Here is a 21125-nt window from a genome sequence, read left to right on the forward strand (position 1 = left end):
CATATTTAGGTCATTTTCAAAACTTTCCCTTCATACATTTCCTTAACACTTTTTTTCCTTCATTGAGGACATATTGTGGATACAAAATCAGTTGAGTTTGGTTTTGTTGCAATTAGTGTGAGGTTGACCCACATATTTGCGTAAAATGCCTGGACTATAGCTATGCTTTCAAAGTAGCTTCGCCAACACTGCTAATAAAACACACACATCCAGCAAGGCTGTTGTCCAATAGAAACTTTATTGGTCACTAATACAGAAACAACAGACTACTGAACACATAACTCAGTCTGTGACATCACTGCAACATCAGTACGCAGAGGCGGGGCTTATCTCTGGAGTTGCCATGGCAATCAGAGAACGACAGAAGGGTTCTAGCAGATACTCGATGGGATGAAAGAGCACGGGAATTTATTTGTGTCAGCATTTCTCAGTATTGCTGATTTGTTATCTACATTAATTTAGCAAAGTCTCCATAATGCCTGTTATGAGTGGGTATCAGTTTGCGTGTGTGTATATCTAGTATGTATGTTTATGTGATTTGTGTGTGTGTGTGTGTGTGTGGATCAATATTTCTGAGCGTTGTTGAGCAGTGTCTCCCTGTCGAGCAGCAGCTCTCCATATCTCTGCTGCAGCTCTCGCTCCCTGCAGCTCTGCCTCTCCACGTCCTCCCGCAGGGCCTGACACACACACACACGCACGCACGCGCACACACACACACACACACACACACACACACACACACACACACACACACACACACACACAGAGAGAGGATGTATGAAACACTCAAGTCAACTTTTATAAATACTTATAATTTGTTAGTTTAAATCTGACTACCACACACTTAAGGTGCTCTTATACTCGAGCAAAGCTCCGTGGGGGTGGGGCCCCGCGAGTCTCCGTGAGTCACCGTGTAGACCTCGCGCTGGGGGTGATGCCATTATACTCAGAAAGTGATCAGCATGTATTGTACAATGGTGAGAACAGCCCGTGAAAAGTCGCAATGAAACTCTGTGCAGTACTGAGTGCGCTTTCACTCTCAAACGACCGCACATCAGCACATGAAGGACTCACCAAACTTGTTTTTACTGAAAGCCGTTTTTACTTCTCAGCCCTGATAGCCTACTACTCTGTGCTGCTTTTAATCTCTCTCAATAATGCTCTCAACACAACACATTTACTTGGTGAAATGACTAAAAACGAACAGTTGCAAATCTAAGTTTATAGCCTACCACATGGGTCAAGAAATGTGGCGAAAACACAGCTCAGTGTTCAGGGCTCAGTGGCTCGAAAGCGGACATGTTTGGAGAGAAGCCGTGCGCTGCTCGCGCTGTGAGGAAAAAAATGACGCACCGCGCGAGTGCCCGACGGAGCTAGCGAATAACCACGCCCAACAAATTTACGTCATTTGACGCGCCCGCCCCTCGCTCCACCCACGCGCCCTTCACGGCAGGGTGAGCATAATTCCCCCTTTAACCATAGAAGAGTTGCAGATCTGTATCAGAATATTTCTTGACTGGCCGCTACTGGCAGCATTTAGAGTTTGGCATAGTTTAAGACATATGGTTATGAATGCAGAGGAATTGGAATAAACAGCCACTTGAATGTAGTAACAAGTCAAGTTGGATAGCAATACAGACGTCTGTGTGTATTTGTACCTCTTTTCTCCTGGGAATAGCAGTATCTTCCTGCTTCTTCAGCTGATTGAAGGTCTGGAGCTCTGTAGCTGCCTGCTCCACCTGGTGGACACAATGAGCACAAGATCACTATCATCAATAAATATAATATACGTTAGAACACGGCTCTCTTGAATACTCGATTCTGATTGGTCAATCAACAATATTCACCGGTCATTATTTCTCGACAACCGACCGCTGCTCTGCCACACCTGGATTAATCAGTTGATAAGAGCTTTTTGTCAGCAAGACACTACTAATTAGGCCAACCAGTTGCAGCTGTGGTGTCTTGTGTGCCAATTACGAATGAAACCGCTTTGTCGTTGAAAACGCTATTAAAAAATCTATTTGAATAATTATTTTTGTCAGATTATTGAATGATTTAGTTGTAGGCCGTGTTCTAAGCGGGATAATGTATATTGAGGCGGTGATTACTGGGAAATAATGACCTTCAGGTGAACGATTAAGCCCTCCGCTGCGCGTCGGGCTCAATCCACCTGTCGGTCATTATTTCCCCCGTAATCACCGCCTCAATATACATTATCCCTTACATATCCCCACAATAATAACCGGAACACATTACCAAGAACAAACTATCATGCCTGGAGTTGCTGCACTCCACTGGGGCCAGTTGCACCAAGTGGTCTTACACTGGTCTTAAGCTAAGTTGGTCGTAACTTTACGACCTAACAGCTACGCCGGTTGCACCAAGACGGCTTAAGCCTTCTTTTCACTACGACCAGGCGTAACTCTTACGCCTGGTCAGGAGGAGGCGTAGAGCCTGCCTGTCTCCGCGGAGACCTTTTTGAGTCCTTACCGTCATCGCCGTAACACAGCCAGTTCTCCGTCTTTGAAAGCACGATGTTAGATTATAACTAACTAGTTGTGTGGCTTAGCCTTCCCAAATGTTGCCGTTAATTTTTTAGAATTTAATACATAGAATTGGGAACGTTACATTCAATTTCATTCAGACTGTCTGTCTGGCTCAGTCGCCGCCATTTTTCCCCCGGAGCGAGGGAGGGTGGGAGGAGTGTAGTGTAGTGATGCACTTACAGTAGTGGCTGATAGAGCGTAGTGGCACAGTGCGCTCCAAGCAGGTCGCGAGGCACATTTTTGCAAAATCATCCAATCAGGGTGCATTCCCTGGCAATTCACATGGACGCGCATTGCTACAACCAGCATAGTTAAGACCAGACGTAAGCCCTGTTGGTGCAACAGGCATAAATCCACTCTAAAGACGGGTCTTAACTAAGACCGACGTAGGAGTTATGACCAGGCATAGTTAAGACCAGTTGGTGCAACCGGCCCCTGGAGTCTAAAGTGTGTGAAAGCCAGGGGGAAATGAGTTTAGGTGCAGCACATTCAAACATAAACATGCAGCCAACTAGTGATTACTGTGTTGCTGATTGTGCAATAAAATCTCCCTTATTCCAAAAGTCAATGCTGGCAAACGTGACTCTTCAGTTTGCAGCATAGTTGCGTACCTGCTCCCAGAGTTCACTGTGCTGCTTCAGGAGCCCCAGCGCTCTGGACTGAAATCCTCCCAGCAGGACTTTCAGTTTCTTCTCCAGTTTGGCGGCTCTCCGCGCCTCCGCTGTCATGTGACCGCGGTTCACCTGCAGACAAGACGCATGCGGCCAACTCAGTACTTTGAGCCACAGTTTTCTTGGGAGTGTTTTATGGACATGTTGGATTTGGAAGTAATTTTTTGCTCGCAAGACGATTCCAGGATCAGGAGGCTGCAGTTTAAGGATGCCTCTTATTTAATTAATGGTGATATAGGGCAGTGGTTCTCAAACTTCTTCCACATCAAGGACCCCTAAACTGACACAAATTAGACCATGGAACCCCATTTGATAACATTCTGTCCCAGAGTCCCCCATCTGATAAGATTTTTGCTTTTAGAGGTTTTATTACAGAAAGTGTATGAAACCCATGATCATTGTGTTGCTTATGGATGGAATTAAAGTGAAAATAATTTATTACACTTTTTTTTGTTGGGGACCCCCTGGAACCCCCTCAAAGACCCCTGGGGGTCGCCCGACTCCACTTTGAGAACCACTGATACAGAGACAATTATGTTGGAATTTCAAATTCAAATTTTCATGGGAGGGTCATACTATGCAAATAATGGAGTCTCATTATAATACATGCATAATACAAACTTGTGGGGGAAATTTATGTAAAAGAAACAAAGATTATACACAGCGATACACTTGACCTTTTGTCTCCATACTCTTCTGAATATGAAATGACCCCATAATCAGAGTGGTAAACTAACTAAAATGGTGGAGACATTTTGGATGTGGCTGTGAATTTGATCTACCAGCCACTTTGGAAGGTTGCCAACCATAATTTAGAGATCCTATTCTACCCTAAAAAAAAATCTGATTTAAAACAGCAGAACTGGCTAGTACAACAATTGTGGCCACTAGAGAAAAAGGTTACCTAATGGCAGATTATAATAAAAAAATCATAATGAAATGAATAACTGAAACTGCAGCATGTGGACATACATAACAAGAGAGGGGCAAAAGACCAGCACTCAAAATAATTCCTTTGGGTTGTTTTATTTACCTTCAAGCAAGACAATGTACGTTTCGGCGTGGAGCCTTCCTCAGCATTGACAATGCTGAGGAAGGCTCCACGCCGAAACGTACATTGTCTTGCTTGAAGGTAAATAAAACAACCCAAAGGAATTATTTTGAGTGCTGGTCTTTTGCCCCTCTCTTATTATTTTTTGAGCCGTGCACCGTAACTTTTTGGAACTTTTGAGAGTGCTCACCAGTCGTGACTTCTAGTCACTGACTATTTGGACAGACATACATAACATCCTCTTATTTCCTTTACTGCTCCAACCAAGACAGAGGAGATGAACATGATAAAAAATAAATAAAGTAGAAGCTGCTTCACCCAAAAGCCCTCAGTAATACAGGTTATATGCCAGACTGGCGAAAATGTCTAATGACTGTACATGTGTGTGTGCTTTTCAGAGGATCACAATGGAAATAAGCCTTTGGCTTTATTGTGTACTTAATCCTCGGCAGATGTGTTAATGTATGTAAACTGTCTTCATTTGAAACTTTTTTTATGTGGATTTTACATTGTGTCAAATAAACTACTAACTACTACTTTCTCACCTCTAGCTTTCTCTCCAGGCTCTCAATGCGGTCTTTCTTGGATGCCAGGTTAGCTCTGGTATACCTGCTCTGACCTGCTAGATACAACACCTAGAGAAGGAGAAAGAGAGGCGAAGGAAGGAGAGAGAGAGGGGGGGAGGGAGAGAGAGAGAGAGAGAGAGAGAGGGAGAGACAGAGAGAGAGAGAGAGAGAGAGAGAGAGGGAGAGGGGGAGGGAGGGAGACAAGATACAGGAGAGGAAAGTCAGGCAGATTTAGGAGTGGGAAGTAAACAGTGTTCTTCTCCAATCTCTCAACCAAATGGGGCAGAGAAAATAAATAAATAAAAATGATTGAAGACAGGATTAGGATTAGATTTAAGTTTAGCTTGGGTTATGAGACAATAAGGCAATTGACACATGAAAGTGTGAAACAGTCCCATGAATGTGTTTATCGTCTATGAATGGTTAGCTGAATACATGTTAGTTCAGGCAGAAAGTCAACAACTCTCTCATCTGACTTTACGGTCAGTCGGTCAGTGAAGACGGTGAGCGGGATGCCTACCTGTCCGTAGCACTCCTCCCACACCTGGCTGTAGGCCTCCATGCTCAGATCACCATGAGCCATCCCTGCCTTCACCACCTCCATTTCTCCTGTCAGCACCGCTGACGCCTGTTTTGTTAACACACCATCAAATTTACATTCAATTCACACATTTTGTGCTGTGATTTCTGTGTGTGTGTGATCATGATGATGGACCTGGTTGTGATTTATTTAGCCTGGTAACCATCCTGATCACATGAACTCGCGTTGTTTCGTTCTGCGGATCAGTCCGGCCTCCAGCTATTTCCAGAAATTACAAAGCGCATGGGCCAATCAGGGACCTGCCAGTCTGAGTTTACAACGTAACCGGCCAATCGGGGAAGGGGGGGGGGGACTAGGGATGTCGAAAATCATAATTTTTCTTGACCGACAACCGACACTCATTAGCCGACAACTGTCGGTTAACCGAGAAGATTAAAATGCGCTATTTTACTGTCTGTGCCCCATTAAACCTTAGGCCTACCAAATGCTTGATTTTTTTTCAGTAGAAAGCGTTTATTTTTACATCTACAAGCAGAAAAAAACACATTAACAAAACGAGAAGACAAGTTAAATCCTCCAGCCATCTAAACAAAAACATTCCTCGGATAGGCTATGATAGGAGCTGCACGCATTTGCAGAAGGGGGAAATACGGAGGGAAAAAACCCATACTCACGCTCACAATTCTTAAATGAATTATCTTACTGCATGTGTCGTAAATAGTCTAATAAAACCAGCAGAAACTAATTTTAAAAGCTCAGAACGAAACGTGTCGCTAATTGAACGAATTTCAACTTTGAATAGCACATCAAGACACCGCCCCAAGCCTTCACGCTGCAGGGCGCACTGACGAAGTGCTTATTGCTCTCTCCTTCTGACATTCTCACTAATTCAACAGTGGTTTACCTGCTTTTGAGATCTGCAAAAAAATAGTTTGCTTCTCTCTCCACGCTTCTCCCTCTCTCTCTTTATCTGCGACGAGGGCTGTAGGTGGCTATTATGCTCTCTGTGTGTCCGGCTGCACGACATGACGACGAGTGCAGCAAGTCCGCACGCTGACAGCTGTCAGCATTGGGGGACTCGGGAGGATGAACAAATGAGGCAGGCTGTCCAAACTTTTTACCGATCTAATATGAGATGCAGAGAAATAATTATATATTAATAGCCGATGTGTTTAGAAGAGCATTCTCACTCTTGCTGTAATCGTTGTGGGATTATTACACCTGAGAGACAGACAGACCCGGAGAGAACTCAATTTACGGTAAAAGTGTGGATTCCTCAGTGAATCGATGTGGAAGACGCAGCTTGTTTTGAAACGCGTCATTGAAAGTAACCTCATGGTCTCATGACAGTGGCTGGAACACAGAAGGAGCATGACTGACTGGCTCGCTGTAGTCTGCACAGGGCAGGGCGTCTTCTCCCGTCTGGTCAAAGCAGAGGGGAGGCGGGGGTGTGGCGCATGTGTGGAGCTGAGTTTATCACAGAGCACATCTCGCACGCGGGGGGAGAGGCGGACAGTGCACACTGCTTTTGCATTTGGAAAAGCCTTTCTCTAAATGAATGTTGTTCTGGCAGTGGCAGGAGCTTTTAATTCCTATATAATGCTGCTATAGTAACTACTTAGGCTATGTTAACATTGTTGCTTACCGCGAAGGAGGGAAAAAAAACACCATATTGGCAACACGTTGTATGCCAATTTAATATGCAAATTAACCGTTTGACCGACATGCTTAACCGACCAATGACGTTGTCGGCGGTTAACCGGTTAACGGTTAACCGTCGACATCCCTAGGGGGGACGCCACTGGCAAAACAGTACGGCGGCTCCCAAAGCAACAACCAATCACATTAACGTTAGTAGAGGAAACAGCCATTAGCCATAAGTGCAGTTATAAAATAGACTCAATAACAACAATTAAACAACAACAAGGGTATGCACCAGCGGAGTTTCTTGGTGAAAAATGCGTTTTGGCCGTTCTTCCGAGTGGATTTGGTGAAGCTGATTGGCTGAAGGAGTCCCACCTGAAACTGAACTGAAATCACTTGTGGATGGATTGGAATCCAGACTGATACGTAGAGCGAAACAGAATGTGAGATCACGTGATTGGATGGTTGTGATTGTGGGCGTTACCTTCTCCATGTCCTCGGTGCTGACTGGCTGGTAGCTGTGTGAGTCCAGGTACGCTATGTGCGAGGCGTTGTTGGAGGCGGAGGCGGGCCCTCTGGCTTTGCTGCGCAGCAGGAGGTTGGCTGCGCTGGCTGACGGGTGGTGCAGGCAGTCGTAGTGCAGCATGGTGATCATCTCCTGCTTGATCATCTCTTCCGCCATTTGGAGATCAGACAGCTGCTCCAGGGAGGGGGGGCGGAGGACGGACTCGTTGACCTGCGAAGATACAGCATCTGACATCAACAAGCTGTCACAAGCTAATAAAACCATATACATCGTCATCGCCATCATCCAACAACATTGTAGGAACTAGCTAGCAGCTAGCGGCTGTAGTTCGGTCAAAAGAAAATAGTTCCTCCATGAAACTGCTCATAACAAGGTCTGTGGATTATCTTGAGTAACGGGGTCATGAGTTCTGGAAAGAGACATTGCTGTTGAGTTGATCAAATGTATTTCTTTGTCACTGTGAGCACCACAAGCCGAGTGCCATCCAGTTCCATTGTATTGGAGAGAAGGCAGAAACTCTGCGGCCGATATCTCCAAAACTCAGGCAAATAATACAAAACGATATAGCTGGATAAATAGCACTACAGGTGAGAGGGAAAATATGTATTTTGGATTTTAGGGTGAGCTGTCCCTTTAACTCATTCAGTGCCAGCCACTTTTGGAGAACGGATGCTCCCAGTGCCAGAGTTTTCAGAGCGTTTTCAGTGATTTCTCGAGGCCCACAGAATATTGTGTGATATTACTATGTAAACACCGAACACGCACAAGAACGAGCTGGCTCTATTGTATCATCAGCAAAAAAAAGTTTATTGATACCATTTTCCGTTCTTTAGTTATGAGCCGGAGAAGATAGGTTGTTTTCAGCGTTTTCAGGCTTTTCAAATTATTAGCTGAGATAATCCGCCTTTTGTGAAATGCAGCATTTCAAGCACATTCACTGAGTCTGAAGATAATATTTTCTGATGTAGTGACGTAGTTGTTGTGTGATGCCCTGCGTGCACCACCCCCCTCCCCCCCTCCCCCCGTAAACTCCTCCCCACACTGCACACAGCCTCACGCAACCATTATATTTTCGGAGTGCTGCGTTTGTGTGCTGCTGTCGGCTCTCAGCGCCACAGCAGGGAAGAGCCAACCCGGATTGCTGAATGGTTTGGCGTCAGGGGCTGCTTTCCTGTCTGCTAATCGGGTGGAGAAACTATACAGACAGACAGACAGACAGACAGACAGGGACAGAGGGGCTCAGTTGTGAGCGCGGATTGACTCCTGTTCGGAGCCAATGTCAGCTCCCGCGACAGAGCAAATGGCTCTGGGAGCATGCATCGGGTTGTCTTTGATCCACGGCTTTTAGGCTGTTTCTCGGACCTGTCTCTAATCTGGACTGCACCGAGCAAGCACTGTCGCCACCTAATGAGTCCGTAAAATAGGTTATACACCTCCAATAGCTACTATAGTTGTACAGGAGCTGCGGAAGGCTTTGATCGACGTCCCACCGTCAAAAAACGCATTGGACGTCGAAGGACGTCCGTGGCATTCTACGTCACTATTTAATTGGACGTCGAAGGACGTCCATGGCATTCAATGAGTTAAATGACTCAAACGATGAGTCAGTCAATTTTATGATGATCGACCAATCAACCTATTGCTTCGATCAGCACTATTTCACGGCTTTATAAAAGATAATATAACGGTTTGGTGGTTTCAGAGACTTTGGACTTGGCAGTGGTTTCAGCTGGGGTGTTGTCTTCTGACCCCTCTGACGGTAAACAACAAATGTGGGCTGAGGGTCAACCGTTTCTGCTGCCTGTGACTTTGATCACAGGGCAAACTGACCTCTAGGGGGATCAACCCACTGAGGTGTGTGTAGTGGATGTAAGGTAAGGTGTGTGGGTGTGTAGTGGATCTAAGGTAAGGTGTGTGTGTAGTGGATGTAAGGTAAGGTGTGAGGTGTGTAAGTTACCTCAGTAGGTCTCGGCAGATCCCTCTGAACGGAAGTGTGACGCAGCTTCAGCTCCCTTTCTTTTTCTGCATCCCGCACAGCCTGAGACACACACACACACACACGTTCTGTAATTAAACTCTAAATCAGTGTTTCCCAAACTACGAGTCGCGACCCAATTTGGGTCCCAGGGAGACACAAAATTTATTTTTTGGGTCCCTCCCAAGATGAAACAGTTTGGGAACCCCTGCTCTAAATAATGTCCACAACTGAAAGTGTATGTACTGTATAAAGCAACCTTTCCCAATGATATGACACTGAACATTAATTTTGAGACTTGCAGCAATTGCTTTGCAGACAAATACATATTAACCTAGACTCATTTTTGTTGCATTTTTCCCAAATTACTTTCCTTTAATTAGTTTCCAATGGTTTAATGATAATTTACAATTTTTCAAAAACACTCCACATCTCACACAAAGATTTCCAGTCCTGGAAACAAAATGTTCACATTCCAGCAACTTTTAAATTCCCTGTCATTTCTAACAAAATGTGACACCGTAACAAGGTGTTTTCAGCAGGCATACTGTGAATTGTCTGTGTGTGGGCGTGTGTTACAGATCTACCTGCTTGTGTGGTGGGCGTGTGTTACAGATGTACCTGCTTGCGTGGGCGTGTGTTACAGATCTACCTGCTTGTGTGTGGGCGTGTGTTACAGATCTACCTGCTTGTGTGGGCGTGTGTTACAGATGTACCTGCTTGTGTGGGCGTGTGTTACAGATCTACCTGCTTGTGTGTGGGCGTGTGTTACAGATGTACCTGCTTGTGTGGGCGTGTGTTACAGATCTACCTGCTTGTGTGTGGGCGTGTGTTACAGATCTACCTGCTTGTGTGGGCGTGTGTTACAGATCTACCTGCTTGTGTGTGGGCGTGTGTTACAGATCTACCTGCTTGTGTGGGCGTGTGTTACAGATGTACCTGCTTGTGTGGGCGTGTGTTACAGATCTACCTGCTTGCGTGGGCGTGTATTACAGATCTACCTGCTTGTGTGGGCGTGTGTTACAGATCTACCTGCTTGTGTGTGGGCGTGTATTACATATCTACCTCCTTGTGTGGGCGTGTGTTACAGATCTACCTGCTTGTGTGGGCGTGTGTTACAGATCTACCTGCTTGTGTGTGGGCGTGTGTTACATATCTACCTCCTTGTGTGGGCGTGTGTTACAGATCTACCTGCTTGTGTGGGCGTGTGTTACAGATCTACCTGCTTGTGTGGGCGTGTGTTACAGATCTACCTGCTTGTGTGTGGGCGTGTGTTACAGATCTACCTGCTTGTGTGGGCGTGTGTTACAGATCTACCTGCTTGTGTGGGCGTGTGTGACAGATCTACCTGCTTGTGTGGGGGCGTGTGTTACAGATCTACCTGCTTGTGTGGGCGTGTGTTACAGATCTACCTGCTTGTGTGGGCGTGTGTTACAGATCTACCTGCTTGTGTGGGCGTGTGTTACAGATCTACCTACTTGTGTGGGCGTGTGTTACAGATCTACCTGCTTGTGTGGGCGTGTGTTACAGATCTACCTGCTTGTGTGGGCGTGTGTTACACATCTACCTGCTTGTGTGGGCGTGTGTTACAGATCTACCTGCTTGTGTGGGCGTGTGTTACAGATCTACCTGCTTGTGTGGGCGTGTATTACAGATCTACCTGCTTGTGTGGGCGTGTGTTACAGATCTACCTGCTTGTGTGGGGGCGTGTGTTACATATCTACCTCCTTGTGTGGGCGTGTGTTACAGATCTACCTGCTTGTGTGGGCGTGTGTTACAGATCTACCTGCTTGTGTGTGGGCGTGTGTTACAGATCTACCTGCTTGTGTGGGCGTGTGTTACAGATCTACCTGCTTGTGTGGGGGCGTGTGTTACAGATCTACCTGCTTGTGTGGGCGTGTGTTACAGATCTACCTGCTTGTGTGTGGGCGTGTGTTACAGATCTACCTGCTTGTGTGGGGGCGTGTGTTACAGATCTACCTGCTTGCGTGACTGTATATCAGAAGCATCCTCTATGAAGCCGCTTTCCGCCTCAGTTTCCTCCATCTCTCTCTCCGCATTCTCAGGCAGGACGATCTCAAAGTCGTTCTTGGGAAGAGGGAGCGACAGCAGGCCCTGCTTCAGCTGCTGCAGGCTCTCCCTCTGCTGTGTTTGAGAGACAGACGGTGGTTATTCATTTGTTACTTCATTCTCTTCTTTGCTATTTTTTATTTCTAAAGTGTGTGTACTCAAAGGGTGTGCGTATTTACCATGTGTTTGGCATATGCAGGGTCAGTCAGCTGCTCCTCACTGTTGATATTCAGTTTGTCCCTCAGTGGCGTGCGGCTGGGGGTTGTCCCCGGGGTCGTGGCCCCGCGTGGGGTCATCGCCCCTCCGGCCTGAGGGGTCATGCCCTCCGACCCCTGACCCTGCCCGGGGGTTCTACAGGAGAGGAAATGACACCAAATTTTAAAAAAAATCCGGCATAAACAATTCGGAGGGAAGCCACCTCCAGTTCTTGACAAAACTCTGACAGGTGTCTTCATGGAAAACACTATTTTCTACCGTGTTACACTCGGTGGATTTCTGTTATTTCTAATTGCGGGATTACGCCGATGTGTTGACAATTTAATGTTAAATATTCTTTAATAAAGTTATTTGTTTAAAAAGGCTCATTGCACTACAACACACAACTTATACATGATCTACAATTAGTATTCCTTTACCAGATAAACACTAAAAGTAAACAATTCTGGGGTCTATTTGTCTCCTAAAGCAAATGAATTCTCTGTAAATTTCAGTCATATTTAATAATTATGCATATAAGTTGACATAACTCCGGGCCGTTACCTGAACGGGGTGGTGAGGACAGTGTTCGGTGTTTGGACCTGCTGGCGCTGTGGTGTCACTCCGCTGAAGTCACTCTGGTGCAGCGGAGTGTTGAGGCCGCCCTTCAGGGGCGTGTCTATGTTGGTCAGTGCCATCAGGTTCTGGGCTTCCTGAAATAAACAAACAAACAAACAAATTAATTAATATAGAGAGATAGACAGAGAGGGACAAAAAGACAATAAGGCAGAGTGGGAGTTAGTATCTAGTGATGTGTATGCAGACAAGGTATAGACGGTTTTCACCAGAGCACAACCCCACAGCACTTCCTTTTTCTCAGCATTCGGCAAACTGCAGAAATATTCACTCGACATTGTTACTTTTGTTTTCGCCGCTCAGCTGTATAGACGGTTTTCACGGAATGGTCAGTCCTGCACTTGAATGTTTTTTTTTTCTTTGATGTCCATAGAAAACACTGCAACAGGAAGTGAGCGGGGGTTCAATTTAGAATGTTTTTGTTGTCAAGTTAAAACCGTCTATACAGCGTGTATTTGAACATTTTAAGTTTTAATCCAGCCTTTACTTTGCTATAAGGGAAAGGGAAGACCCCCAGACTCTGGAACGACCTACAGAGGAAACCAGAAGACCAAAGTCCTACTGCTGTATCTGTTGTGTGTGCCCCCCCTTCTCAATTATCTTATGTTGTCTTGTCAAAATTGATTGAATTTATTTATTTTATTATGTCTTGCAGTACTAGTAAAAGTGCTACATATTTATATTACATATTATTCTTAAAGTTATGTATTAATCCAGGACAGGTAAACTTAGCATAACTGGCCCCCTACACACTTTTTCCACATGTCAACACTGATAAATACAATGAAAACATAACGAATATACAAATATACACCTAAAACAAATTACTAGTAGCTGGTTAGAAGTGTCTTTGATTGAGAATCCAAAGAGTTAAGTGTATGTGTGTGTTTGTGTGTTCAGTATGGCACTTACAGTCTGTGCGAGGGTGTGTTTGTTGCCGAGTGCATCTGTGTTACCTGCAGTATCTTATCCTGGGCAGCAGGGGTGCGGGGGGTGCGCAGCCCCGTGGAGTTGGTGACGCTGTACTCCGACAGTAGGGTCGAGGAGGCGGAGTTGGCGATGTCACTCTCCTCTGCGGCTTGGCGGGCGACCTCGCTGGCCACGCCCAGTTTGACCACTTCCTCCAGCTCTGCATCGCTGATCTGTGAGGAAATATATTCATAATTATATTAAATACGAATAACAGAATACTACTGGGGCAATTTAGATTTTATTTTAGTGGCTCAACTTTCTTTTGTTGCTTTTGTTCCAGTTTCCTTCTTGAGTTTGATGTCATTTGTGGTTCTCCCCCTCTTTTTTTAATCATTTGTTCATATAAATTAAACCTGCTGCTGTAGCTAATCCAAATCCGAATATCCAAATCCAAATAAACTTGTAACCTCAAACTAAAAATAGTATGAGACAATTATGGCACTAGTATCTATTTTGCAATACTCTCTTTTGTAAGCCTCCCTGTGTAGATGATAGGGATTCAATGTCTTGCTCGAGGACACTTCAGCAGGACAGGTATTTAAATCTTGGCCTTCAAGCTGTTCGATGGTCTCCCTACTCCCTCTGCCATCCTGCTCTATGTATGAGTCTGGTAGAGGACTAGTTTGGATCGACTCCACTGGTAGTTCATGTATACAGGTTGGTGTGCACTGGTTACCTGTGGTGCGGGTAAAACCAGTTTGGAGCGTTTCTTCGTAAACTCGGCCACTCCGCTGGTCTGGAGGATGGCAGACGGCAAATCACTCTCTTTCTTCTTCTTTATCTTCTGTTTGTCTTTCTTCCTCTCCCGCTCCTCGCGCTCACTAGAGACACACACACACACACACACACACACACACACACACACACACACAATGAATGAAGAACATGACTTCGGAGAGAGAACGCAAGTTATACAGTATGTGTGTATTTAGAGTGTGTGATTCAGATGTTCTGTTATATGTGCATGAGGTATATGTCTTTTGCTGAATTGTGTTCATTTGTGTGTGTGTGTGACTTTTGTGTGTGTGTGTTTAAGGTGTAATGTTACTAAAAGTATGGTATTATTTCATATTTATGTAAATGGATGTGTGTTTAATGTGTTTGCATCTGTATATGTATATCGTCCATAAGTGATTTAGTGTGTACAGTGTAATGTGTTAAAAAGGTGTGTGTGTGTGTGTGTGTGTGTGTGTGTGTGTGTGTGTGTGTGTGTGTGTGTGTAAAATGTTACTGACTTGCGCAGTTCTCCGTCCAGGTGCTGCTGTCGGAGGCGTTTGAAGTTGGGCTCCAGACCCTCATACTGCTCCATGCTGGTGTCGTAGAATCCCTACATACAAACAAACAAAACATTACTAACTAACTACATTATGTTTGGCTCAAAGGCTGCATGCTTGCTTGTATTATAGAGGTTCTACAAATAAACAGTGAAAAATACATTCCAAAACTCCTTTACTCCTCCATGCTCACAAATTTCCCCACAATACAGGTAAAACAAAATATACAAACATAAATAAACAGATGCTAAAAAATAACGTAAGATTTGGCCCCCGGGGTCATACTGTATAATGCTCCATTGAGTCTAACAGAAACACTAAGAACAAACAAATGGAGTACACACAACAAAATGGAAAAAAATAAAACAAAACCCATTTCTCCATTGGTTAGTTATTTATACTAATTAATAAATGGTAAATTGATTCACTCTGATTTTAGTTAGTTTGACCAGTTAAAGAACCATTTGTTTACCTGAGAGGGTTTCTTTTCAAAGGGGATTTCGGCATTGTAGTCGACGCCTCTCTTCTTCTTCCTCTTCTTCTGAACATCTATTCCTGCTGCTCTCAGCTCCCTGCGCTTCTGGAGCGCAGCCAACCGCCTGGAGGAGTGTGTGTGAATAACAGACTCAATTATGCAAATGTTTTGCACTACTCGGTAAGAAGTCATTCCCATCCCTAGAAACAAAGTTATTGCAATTAACTAAAGCTACAAGTGACTACGAAGACTTTCAGGCATGATTTATTTTTATTGTATTATTAAAATGAAAAAATAAATGTAATTATGTTCAGGCCATATAAATACAATTGTCTGTTAGACTATAGACAAAACAGGTATCTCCAACACACTCCATACCAACAGTGAAAAACAATAACGTCAACCAAAATGAAAAGTTTAAAACTAAAATTGCAAATGCAAGCTGAAATCTAAGTCAGACAACTGCTGAAATGGAAATTCGATTCAAACAAATAAAACAGTAAAGCTGGTTTGTAAATAGACTTAAAGTGTATTTATGCCGAGTGTGTGTGTTAATATTACCTGGCTTCCTCCAGCTGTTTCTCTCTGGCCTTCCTCTTGGCCTTCTTACCCTGGGTGTTGGCCAGTCTAGCCCTGGCCTCCGACAGCATCTCCAACTCATCTGCAGACGGACACACACATTATTAAATATGTTAGACTATAGATGAGGCTGTTAGGTGAAACTGGCCTCTCTCATATCCACAAAAACAAAACAAGAATTTGATGTGTGTCCATTAACCGAGTTCACACTAATACTGTTTTACAGAGGATACATTGTTAGGGTGAATGAAAATGTGAACTTGGGTTGTTATAGTTGCAACAAAGGTTTTTTTCTAAGGATCAGGGTGCATTTTGTCATTTGGAACTGATAGCATTACAATAATATGAAGCTAATTTGGGCATCAAAGCTGAAGCAAACTGGACAAAGCCTGTCTGTTACTCTTTATCAATGACCGTGTTAAGAAAGTGTGTTACTGCACCTTCGTCCATGTCCACAGGGTCCGGTCTGGCAGGTTTAGTTTCAGGATTGGGGTCAATCTCTCCGGGCTTTAATTTCCTAGGGTCATCTCCCACTTCCTCTTCATTGTCCCTCTGCGCCGCCTTGTCTCTGAACACACGCATCATCACATAGAGACATATTTAAAATCACACGTACACAAACACATGTCATACAGAAACACACATTGTGATACAAGCACACATTTGACACACATAATACAGACATGATGCATGATACATGATGATATGATGATGAGGTGTAGTGTTCAGTACTGGTTAGTTAGTTAGTGAAGGCATTTGATAAATGAGGTCTGTGTGTGTGCTGTATGTTGCTAATCTACAAACTCATAGTGGCCCAGGTACTGTGCAGCAGTGCAATGATAATATCCGAGTGATATGATTGTTGAGCTGCACTATGTCCTATGATATTACGTATTCATAAAATGTGTCTGTAGCTACTAGCCACTGCAAATTACTGCATTGTGTGAATGTGACTATGGTGTAAGTGAGATATTCACAGTGCTCCAGACTTTATGTGGAAGTGTCTCTGCACGGTGTGTAGGTGTATAGAGATAAGATCAAACCATACAGCAGGAACTCATAGTGCTCCAGACACTGTGCGGCAGTGCGTCCTATGATGGGAGCGATGGTTCTCCACTGAGTCGGCATCAGTTTGGCCAAGTGAAGCAACTTCTCCTCTTCTTCTCTGGACCACTCGGTTTTCTTGATACTGGGGTCCAGCCACTCGTACCTGCGGACAGAGGCACGGAACACACACACACACACACACACACACACACACACACACACACACACACACACACACACACACACACACACACACACACACACACACAGGTAAGAATGCTCTCTCCATTACATTTAGGCAGATGTAAGTTTAGGGGGTTCTCATCAAAATGACTGATGTGCGTCAATTACTGTTAACCCTGTTTAGTTTTATATTTTAATCTGTGTACACTGAAAAACCAAGTCAGCAGTCATGGCTTCAGAAAATGAAACCATGTTGTTGTTGTTGTCACCAGGTCTTCTTCCCTACTCCATCACATACTGTACATTCCCCCAGCTGTCTGTCAGACTCACCATCTGGCTTTACATTGCTTGGCAGACTTGCGGTGAAGCAGGGAGGCGATACGTGACCACTGGTTTTTCCCATATTTCATAACCGCTGCCTTGAGGATTTCATCCTGAATAAATGAACAGAGCGGCAGAATGCAGAAAGATTGGACAAGGCAGTAATATAAGGAGCCAGACACGTACAAAGTGATCAGCACCATTTCGCCAATTTACAACCCTTCACATCCACTATTCAGCCTGATCAGTTAGTAACATACTAGGTTATCACTTAGAGATTGTCAGCATAAGTAACGTTGGTAAAGTCACGCTATTTCCGTTTAGCTCCCATGGTAACAACTGCAAATTCTTGCACACTGCAATAATGTTAGCTACGTGCTAGGTTATTCTTATTTATTTAGTTTGCATGCTATTTGCATGGATGAAACTAAACAACAAAATGTATCGACCCCCCCCCCCCCCCTTAACATAATTGCAGCAACAGTAATGAACGAAACTTGGGCTGAATCCCGTTAACTTAGCAGCTAGCTCCATGCTAACTACTCCCCCTTTGGTTTACTGTTAGCGGTTAGCTTTATGCTAACCCAGCTAGCCATGTAAACACGTACCTCAGTGTTGCGCCAGACGCCTCCTTTGATCATAATTCGCGGCATCTTGGCGGCTCTCCTCCTTCAATACAACACTTGTTTCAGCAACCTGTGAAGATTGTACTGTTCACTATTTTACACTTTAAACAAACCAACGAGCGAGAACGTGTCGGTCCTAAACCCGGAAACTTGTGTCGCAGAAAGCGCAGAAACCGTGCGCAGAAAGAGAATGCGCAGAAGCTTCTTCTTCTTTTTTAAGGCGGTTGGCAAACAACAAATTGGTGCATTACCGCCACCAACTGGTATGGAGTGTGGTATGGTATGAATAATCTATTATTCGACCATCTCGTCTGGACCGTCCGTCCGTCCGTCCGTCCGTCCGTCCGTGTGTGTGTGTGTCTGTCTGTCTGTCTGTCTGTCTGTCTGTCTGTCTGTCTGTCTGTCTGTCTGTCTGTTTTTCAACATGAACATGAGGCCTTCTGGTGCAATCTGAGCCATCAGGTCACCTCCCCAAACAAAAGACACAAACTAATACAGAACAGTAAATCATGCCTATGTAAGTGTAATGACTCAGCAGCATGGATAGTATTACATGTCATGCTGAGTCATGTGTAATGACTCAGCAGGGATAGCATTACATGTGAAAAGTTGATCTATAGTACAGGAGAATGCTTGATAGCCTTACTGCATTATATTCCATTATATTTTGAATGATCACCTGGTGCCTCAATTTGTGGTTTTCCTTACATACATAAAAACATTTCCACAATAAATTGATCCAGAAAAAGAACAAATTGGTTCATTAAAAAAAAGGGGGGGGGGACCGACAGACCCCCCATTTAATGTGTATCCACATTAAATGCCTGAATAGAACCAAAAACCAAACAACAGCTGTGTATCAGGAGCGATGATGTTTTTATTTCAACTTTGTTTACTGATGTACATGTTTACTGATGAGACCAGGCTACATGTATGTTCTAAACACGTTTAGCACGACACAGAGAACACTTATATCAACATGACAACAGACATGCACAAACAAGGCAGCAGAGAGGTGGGAGCTAGCGCTTGCCGGCTGACGCTAACTGTACCGACCAATCGTCAGCCAGAACACAAAGAACCAACCAATCACAATGAGTGATGTCACTGGACTGACCGAGTGTGGGGCGAGGAGGGGACGAGGGGTGCATGAGGAGGAGAGGGGAGGAGGTTAGGAAAGGAATGGAGAGGGGAGGAGGGGCTAAGCCTAATACCTAACATATTAAGATCGTAACAATGAGCACCATAATAACCAATAAAATAATATCTTCAGTATTGACAATAAATATCTGTAATTTCATAAATAACAATATTATCCTTTTGTTGATATAACATTATATTCTCAAATCTGATACAGGTTGCACACCGTCCCATTGAATAATATAATTGACCCTACTACAATTCACACACACACACACACACACACACACACACACACACACACACACACACACACACACACACACACACACACACACACACACACACACACACACACACACACACACACACACACACACACACACAACAAGCTCTCTCTCTCTCTCTCTCTCTCTCTCTCTCTCTCTCTCTCTCTCTTTGTACAGTTCTATCCAGTGTTAACAAAGTAATACTGTTGGTGGTGTTTAGGTTTGTTGGGGGGTCACATGCAAACTGATATGTACAACTGAAAACTCTTCTCTCTCCCTCCTTTCTTTACCCCTTCTCTCTCTCTCCCCCCTCTCCCTTTCTCCCCCCTCTCTCTCCCCCCCCTCTCTCCAGTGCGTTTGTTATCTCTTATTTCAGGTCCCCGGCGTCTCCCTGGATGGTCTTCTTGATGCGGAGCAGCATGGTGGTCAGCCACTGGTCCAGGCGGGACACCGAGTCATAGTCCTTCACGGCCTCTGTGAACGCCTCGCAATTCTGCTCCTCGTGGGCATCTAGGAGCTTCTGTTGCCACAAACACAAACAACAACAAGAACCTTATTTTATATCCTCGACAAGATCGCACAGTTTCCAAAGATACCAAATATGTCTAGACTGAATTACAGAGAAATGTGTCAAATGATGCAGATTGGTGCAGATTTAAGAAAACCTTGGATTTGAATGTCTGACATTTAAATAGGTTATATTTATAAGAGATTTAAGAGGAAATCAGGCTGCAAGCGGTGAACACATAATGGCTAGTGAATGCTTGAGTGTAATAACAACTTTATAGACGGAGTGCTATTGAACGCTTCTCTGTCCTGCTCCTTGTGGGTTTCTAAGCGTTTCTATGGAAGCTTTGTATTTGCGTCACAAATCTCCCGGCAGCTGTGGCTAGCATGTCTTGAGTCTGCAGTTTGGATGACTTAATTGAAGCTCATATTTGAGCAGAACACTCCCCCCCCTCCTTTAAGACAGATTTTTTTTTTTACCTTCAACAGTTTGAGCTCTCTGGAGTCTGAGAAGGCTGGAAACATCTCTTCATACTTCTCTATGGCCAACTGAAACACACACACACACACCGCCATTTCAGCAAGAATGTCAGTAACTCAAGATCATCCCCTCCCCGCTGATTTTTTATCCCATTTTTATCCCCCATTAGTGTAACATTTTTATTTATTTATCCTGGTTGCTGCTCCACCCTCTGTCGATCTGGGGAGGGCCGAAACTGGCTCCATGCTTCCTCCGAGACATGGGCAGTTAGCCAGCCGCTTCTTTTCACCGGACAGGGGAAGCTTCACCGGTAGGACATAGCAGGGGGAGGATCACGCTATTCCAACGAGTTCCCCTCCCTCCGAACAGGCGCCCTTAACGACCAAAGGAGGAACCACTTCAGCGACCAGGATATTGCATGTTTGTTTGTTTTTCTGTGAGGGGTTCCTATATGAAGGAAACCCCCAGGGGGCACGGGGAGAACATGCAAACTCCACACAGAAAGGCCCTTTTGATGAGCCCACCCAGGTGGTGGGTACACGAGGACATGCGGACATGCGGACGGGCACGCACACTCCTTCTGCACTCACAGCGTCCCAGGTGGGAATCGAACCCAGGACCTTCTAGCTGTGAGGCGACAGCGCTACCACTGCGCTGTCCAGTATCATGTACAGTATGTGTGTGTTACCTTGGCATTGAGTTCATCCACGATGAAGTGACAGAGTGACGCCTTGAAGAAATACTCTTTGGCGTTGTACTTCAGCAGAGGATTGTCCATGGTGTTAGTAGCAACCTGATGCACACACACACACACAAAGGAAAAATGT

General features: G+C 44.7%; 2 protein-coding genes across 3 annotated transcripts in view; both read right to left on the reverse strand.

Moving 5' to 3' along the window:
• Positions 1-229: 229 nt before the first annotated feature.
• Positions 230-18048, reverse strand: LOC310796186 (cell division cycle 5-like protein). Its single transcript, XM_083658328.1, has 19 exons — positions 17884-18048; positions 17285-17388; positions 16773-16934; positions 16165-16292; positions 15707-15806; positions 15143-15269; positions 14632-14723; positions 14073-14217; positions 13381-13566; positions 12353-12501; positions 11773-11944; positions 11504-11668; positions 9506-9586; positions 7507-7758; positions 5358-5465; positions 4817-4906; positions 3161-3292; positions 1659-1739; positions 230-677 (listed from the first exon to the last, which is right to left on the reverse strand). Exons 1-19 carry the CDS (start codon positions 17926-17928, stop codon positions 564-566), a joined length of 2433 nt encoding a protein of 810 aa, XP_083514454.1. The 5' UTR covers positions 17929-18048; the 3' UTR covers positions 230-563.
• A 1629-nt stretch (positions 18049-19677) lies between these two features.
• Positions 19678-21125, reverse strand: part of LOC310796525 (beta-soluble NSF attachment protein) — a gene marked incomplete at both ends in the record, with an annotated part of 8430 nt that continues 6982 nt past the window's right edge. For both annotated transcript variants that reach the window (XM_083658725.1, XM_083658724.1), the window contains 3 exons: positions 19678-19830; positions 20298-20366; positions 20987-21091. In XM_083658725.1, the coding sequence (XP_083514851.1) occupies positions 19678-19830; positions 20298-20366; positions 20987-21091 (327 nt within the window). The remainder of the gene's footprint in view (positions 19831-20297; positions 20367-20986; positions 21092-21125) is intronic.

The sequence above is a fragment of the Poromitra crassiceps genome, assembly GCF_964638095.1.
Source record: "Poromitra crassiceps genome assembly, chromosome: 22".
In the NCBI taxonomy this organism is placed as follows: Eukaryota; Metazoa; Chordata; class Actinopteri; order Beryciformes; family Melamphaidae; genus Poromitra; species Poromitra crassiceps.

Excerpts from the sequence above, each read along its gene's own strand:
- LOC310796186 (XM_083658328.1), bottom strand. The coding sequence starts at position 17,928 with ATGCCGCGAATTATGATCAAAGGAGGCGTCTGGCGCAACACTGAG. Across the intron at positions 15,807-16,164 it reads CCCTGTGGACATGGACGAAG|ATGAGTTGGAGATGCTGTCG; the intron begins GTGCAGTAACAC and ends GTCCGTCTGCAG. Across the intron at positions 678-1,658 it reads CTATTCCCAGGAGAAAAGAG|GCCCTGCGGGAGGACGTGGA; the intron begins GTACAAATACAC and ends TGTGTGTGTCAG.